Source organism: Oncorhynchus clarkii, unplaced genomic scaffold (assembly GCF_045791955.1).
Source record: "Oncorhynchus clarkii lewisi isolate Uvic-CL-2024 unplaced genomic scaffold, UVic_Ocla_1.0 unplaced_contig_10532_pilon_pilon, whole genome shotgun sequence".
In the NCBI taxonomy this organism is placed as follows: Eukaryota; Metazoa; Chordata; class Actinopteri; order Salmoniformes; family Salmonidae; genus Oncorhynchus; species Oncorhynchus clarkii.
This window is the reverse complement of record NW_027261121.1, coordinates 483,489-489,488: the sequence shown is the minus strand read 5'-3', so window position 1 is coordinate 489,488 and position 6,000 is coordinate 483,489. Positions and strand designations below refer to the sequence as shown.

The 6,000-nt window shown below is 50.5% G+C and overlaps 1 protein-coding gene across 1 annotated transcript in view; it reads right to left on the bottom strand.

Annotated features, from left to right (window-relative positions):
• Positions 1-2,171: 2,171 nt before the first annotated feature.
• Positions 2,172-6,000, bottom strand: part of LOC139404945 (protein PALS2-like) — a 40,973-nt gene continuing 37,144 nt past the window's right edge. The window contains exons 10-13 of the mRNA XM_071147491.1: positions 4,692-4,853; positions 4,204-4,406; positions 3,094-3,222; positions 2,172-2,684 (exon numbers count right to left, since the gene is read on the bottom strand). Coding sequence (XP_071003592.1) covers positions 2,508-2,684; positions 3,094-3,222; positions 4,204-4,406; positions 4,692-4,853 — 671 coding nt within the window. The 3' untranslated portion in view covers positions 2,172-2,507. The remainder of the gene's footprint in view (positions 2,685-3,093; positions 3,223-4,203; positions 4,407-4,691; positions 4,854-6,000) is intronic.

The window sequence follows — 6,000 nt, the reverse complement described above, 5'->3', positions numbered from 1 at the left end:
CCATACAGACATGTACTGACAAGAGTACTGACCCAACTGGTAGACCGTCCGCTGACGATACGATGGAATTAAAAGTAGACTCCTCGAGATGACGTTGCAACGAAGATATAGAGATGAGTGAGATACAGTCACACAAAGCATGTGCACGGGTGCGCTTCACGCTGCTACAACGTGGTAGGTACGGGACCAAAACAGCGGAGTAGTTTAACCTCGCGCTACAACGTGGTAGCTACAGGACCAAAACAGCGGAGTAGTTTAACCTCGCGCTACAACGTGGTAGCTACAGGACTAAAACAGCGGAGTAGTTTAACCTCGCGCTTCACGCTGCTACAACGTGGTAGCTACAGGACCAAAACAGCGGAGTAGTTTAACCTCGCGCTTCACGCTGCTACAACGTGGTAGCTACAGGACCAAAACAGCGGAGTAGTTTAACCTCGCGCTTCACGCTGCTACGTGGTAGTTACAGGACCAAAACAGCGGAGTAGTTTAACCCCGCGCTTCACGCTGCTACAACGTGGTAGCTACAGGACCAGAACAGCGGAGTAGTTTAACCTCGCGCTTCACGCTGCTACAACGTGGTAGCTACAGGACCAAAACAGCGGAGTAGTTTAACCTCGTGCTCCATGCTCCCTAGTTGTGGAGGAAATGGATCCACTACATGTTAACTTTGTGCACGCAACGACATCTCGCTGAGTCGACCTTTAATGAAACCATTCACAATCTCGTCACACAGAAAGCGGCGTAACAAGGGGGGAGGGGGGTTGTATTAGCCTACATTATGGTCTCATCCAAGAAACAGCAACAAAGACCTTTATATCACAGATGTGGTGTGATATTACCACCTCTCTCTCAGCCCTTAGTCTGCCTTAAAGAGAACATGGCTGTTATTCTACATGGAGGGTTCAGAGATGAGACCGGGTGTGCATCTCAAATGGCACCCTATTCTCTATGTTGTGCACTACTTATGACCAGGGCTGATAAGGCTCCGGTGAAAGTAGTGCACTATATAAGGAATAGGGTGTCATTTGGGACATAGTGGCCAGGAGATGAAGTATTGTATGCAATGTAAACTGAGAAGAGTTTTAACACACTGAGGTATCGTCACAAAGCAAGCCCTTCTCACATCTCCTTTCAGAATAAATACGCTTGTATTATTGTTCTAAACGTTATGAGCAACCAACAGTGATAAAATAAAACATTAAATATTTTTAAAATATCCTCAACTCCATGATTTTGTTTCTCGTTACATATCCATATGAACAGAAAGGTAGTCAAGTTAAAGTTAGAAAACTATGTTCAATAAATAAAGTTCTTCTTGTGTATTGTGAACATTGGTTCTATTCCGAATGGCTCCCTACTCCCTATGTAGTGCTGGTCAGAAGTAGTGCACTACATAGGGAATAGGGTGCTGTTTGGGACGTATCCAGAGAGTTGCATAGTGTACAGATGGGGCCTGTGGTGCAGAGCAGACTGAGCCTGGAGGTGCTAGGCAGGGTGGGGCTAGGTGAGGCTAGGCAGGGTGGGGCTAGGTGAGGCTAGGCAGGGTGGGGCTAGGTGGGGTGGTGCTAAGCAGGGTGGGGCTAGGCGGGGTGGGGCTAGGTGAGGCTAGGCGGGGTGGTGCTAGGCAGGGTGGGGCTAGGCGGGGTGGGGCTAGGCGGGGTGGTGCTAGGTGAGGCTAGGTGGGGTGGGGCTAGGCGGGGTCGGGCTAGGTGAGGCTAGGCGGGGTGGTGCTAGGCAGGGTGAGGCTAGGCGGGGTGAGGCTAGGCGGGGTGGTGCTAGGTGGGGTGGGGCTAGGGGGGTGGGGCTAGGTGAGGCTAGGCGGGGTGGTGCTAGGCAGGGTGGTGCTAGACGGGGTGGGGCTAGGCGGGGTGGTGCTAGGCAGGGTGGGGCTAGGCAGGGTGGTGCTAGACGGGGTGGTGCTAGGCGGGGTGGGGCTAGGCGGGGTGGGGCTAGGTGGGGTGGGGATAGGCGGGGTGGGGATAGGCGGGGCTAGGCGGAGTGGTGCTAGACGGGGTGGGGCTAGACAGGGTGGGGCTAGGTGGGGTGGGGCTAGACGGGGTGGTGCTAGGTGAGGCTAGGCGGGGTGGTGCTAGGCAGGGTGGGGCTAGGTGAGGCTAGGCGGGGTGGTGCTAGGCAGGGTGGGGCTAGGTTGGGCTAGGCGGGGTGGGGCTAGGCAGGGTGGGGCTAGGCAGGGTGGGGCTAGGTGAGGCTAGGCGGGGTGGGGCTGCATGGTAAAGTCCCATACAAACATAAGTCTCAATTTGTCCTTAGCTCTCACATCCCTGTAGGGGTCAATTCTATTTAAATTCAGTCAATTTAGGAAGTTCACTGACATTCCACTTTTCCTCAATGGGAAAAATGTGGAATTGTAGTTCGTCTACTTCCTGAAATTCCAGATTTGAAATTGAACCCCAACCGTGGTGGTTAGGGACAACCTCTTCCTGGACCCAGCAGCGGGCGGCGTGTCCTCCAGCCCAGTAGGGAGCAGCCTAACCAGGCTGTGTCTCTCAGTACACCCAGCTGACAGGGACCCACTGGGGCTCAGAACACAGCTGCTCCACGGCCGCCTGCAGCTGCTCAAAGGCCTTGTCCAGGTTGTCGTTAACGATGGTCAGGTCAAAGTAGTGGCTGTAGGCCCGGCGGATCCTGGCGCTCTCATCCACCGTCTTCTTCAGATCTGTCTCCTGAGAGAGGGAGGGGGAGAGAGAGAGGGAGGGGGAGAGAGTGGAGTGGAGGGGGAGAGAGGGAGCAGAAGAGAATGGGGAGAGAGTGGAGGGGGAGAGAGTGGAGGGGGAGAGAGGGAGGGGGAGAGAATGGGGAGAGAGAGTGGAGGGGGAGAGAGAGTGGAGGGGGAGAGAGACAGAGGGAGGGGGAGAGAGTGGAGGGGGAGAGGGGGAGACAGTGGAGGGGGAGAGAGTGGAGTGGAGGGGGAGAGAGGGAGCAGAAGAGAATGGGGAGAGAGTGGAGGGGGAGAGAGTGGAGGGGGAGAGAGTGGAAGGGGAGAGAGTGAGAGAGGTTTCCATCAGTGATTATCTTCTGAATAACTACAACAGTCAGAATTGTGCACAGATCCACCAACATCCAGAGACTGACCGTGAGCAGTTTGGTGGTGAGTCCAGCGTCCACCACGGCTTTGTGCATAGCTCTTAGTGTGTCCAGTTGTGGAGCAGCAACAAACACCACAAACGGCATGAACTCTGCTGTCTTCAACTGCTTCAGCGCCTGACGACACACACACAACCCATCAACACACACACACGACCCACCAACACACACATCAACACACACACACACACACACGACCCATCAACACACACACACACACACACACGACCCATCAACACACACACACACACACGACCCATCAACACACACACACGACCCATCAACACACACACACACACGACTCATCAACACACACACACACACACGACCCATCAACACACACACACACAACCCATCAACACACACAACCCATCAACACACACACACACACACACACACCCCATCAACACACACACACGACCCATCAACACACACACACACACGACCCATCAACACACACACACACACACACACACGACCCATCAACACACACACACGACCCATCAACACACACACACACACGACCCATCAACACACACACACACACGACCCATCAACAAACACGACCCATCAACAAACATCATGCTTATTCAGGTTTTGCTTATGATCCATGCAGCTGTCTTTATCTCAATATCAAATGATTTCTGGGTAACAAATGAGGTCCGTTACTGTCATTATTTTCAATCAAAATAGACAAAAAGAAACAAAAAATAGCTTCTTAGCAAAAACTATTTCTCAAAGAATTTAGCCAAGACTGTCTGGGAGTGGTCTGGTTGGGGAGGGGAAAACTGAGAACTAGCTGTTATTGGCAGAGGTTTGGAACTCTCTTTCTTATTGGTCTGTTAAACTAACTTTCCACATGGTGATGTCAGCAGGCAGACCAAAACTCCATCCCACAAAAACAAGCTGAAATTTCAGGCCGTCTTTTCAAATCAGCTCTTACACTAAAAAGGCATGATCATAATGTTCACATTACAGTATTATTCCAACCTAAGTGCAGTAATATAAGGACACAGGAAAATCACATTTTTGACAGAACTGGACCTTTAAAATGAATAGATCCTGACTGTGTGAAATGTGTGTGTGTGTCAGACCTACCTGTGGGTTAACGTCCAGTATGCAGGTACGTCCTGCGTCCACCACCTCGTGGATGGAGTTCATCTTGGTTCCGTAGAGGTTTCCATCGTACTCTCCATGCTCCAGGTAGCGACGGGCCTTAATGTCTGTCTCCATCTGGGACCGGGACACAAAGCAGTACGACTGGCCGTCTCTCTCCTCCTCCCGAGCAGGCCGAGACGTGACTGGAGGGAGGTGAGGAAATGGTGGGAGGTAAGGAGGGGGGGGGGGGTGAGGAGAGAAAGAGGGGGGTGAGGAGAGAAAGAGGGGTGAGGAAAAATCTCATTCATCCATAGGAGACTGAAGTTTGTCTTCTGCTGTACCCCTGACACACACACACACACACACACACACACACACACACACACACACACACAGGGGGGACTGGGACTCACAGGGGACGGTGGTTCCATAGAGCAGGGGGTTGATATACACACACACACACACACACAGGGGGGACTGGGACTCACAGGGGACGGTGGTTCCATAGAGCAGGGGGTTGATGACGATCAGTCTGTTCTTCAGACTGCGCCGGCCCACTCCCTGAGCACCAATCAGAACCAGGGTCTTCCTCTGGAATGGAGGCATCTTGGCCACCTCTTCATAGATCTGCAGCTCGTGGCGGTCAAACTCTGGTCGTCACGACAACAGACACACTACCACCATCAGCTTAGTTTGCTCAGTAATAAAACTAACACAACTACTGAACAAAAATATAAAAACGCAATTTCAACGATTTTACTGAGTTAGTTAACAACTGTCAATTGAAATAAATTCATTAGACCCTAATTTATGGATTTCACATGACTGGGCGGGGCACAGCCATGGTTCGGCATAGAATCACCCACTGGGGAGCCAGGCCCAGCCAATCAGAATGAGTTTTTCCCCCCACAAAAAGGGCTTTATTCCTCATTTTCGTCAGCTGTCCCGGTGGCTGGTCTCAGACGATCCCGCAGGTAAAGAAGCCGGATGTGGAGGTCCTGGGATGGCGTTTGTGAGGCCGGTTCAACGTACTGACATATTCTCTAAAACGACGTTGAAGGTGGCTTCTGGTGGAAACATGTACATTAAATTCTCTGGTGGACAGTCCTGCAGTTAGAATGCAAAATGCACACTCCCTCAAAACTGGAGACATCTGTGGCATTGTGTTGTGTGACAAAACTGCACATTTTAGAATGGTCTTTTGTCCCCAGCACAAGGTGCACCTGTGTACTGATCATGCTATAGAAATGCTCACTAACAGGGATGTAAACAAATTGGTGAAAAACATTTGAGAGAAATAAGCTTTTTGTGTGTATGGAACATTTCTGAGACATTTTCTTTCCACTCATGAAACATGGGACCAACACTTTACACGGTGCATTTATATTTTTGTTCAGTATTATATACAGTCATCTATACTACAGTTATATACACTGAGTGTTCAAAACATTAAAGAACACCTTCCTACTATTGAGTTGCTTCCCCTTCAGCTACACTGATTAAAGTGGATTTAACAAGTGACACCTGGTCAGTATATGTCATGGAAAGAGCAGGTGTCCCTAATGTTTTGTACACTTGGTGTAGAGCCCACAATAGATGGAAAAATGAACCTACTCCACACATACGTATTAGTTAGGCTGTACTGTAGTACACTTTCATATCACTGAAATATTAAATGAATGTCTGCCAATAATGAGAGATAGAGGTATTATCCAGCTGTTCTTTGCTTTGATATGCATTAGGAGACGGCTCTGGCCAACAACATGTTACTGATAGCACCACCCACTACTGTTATCA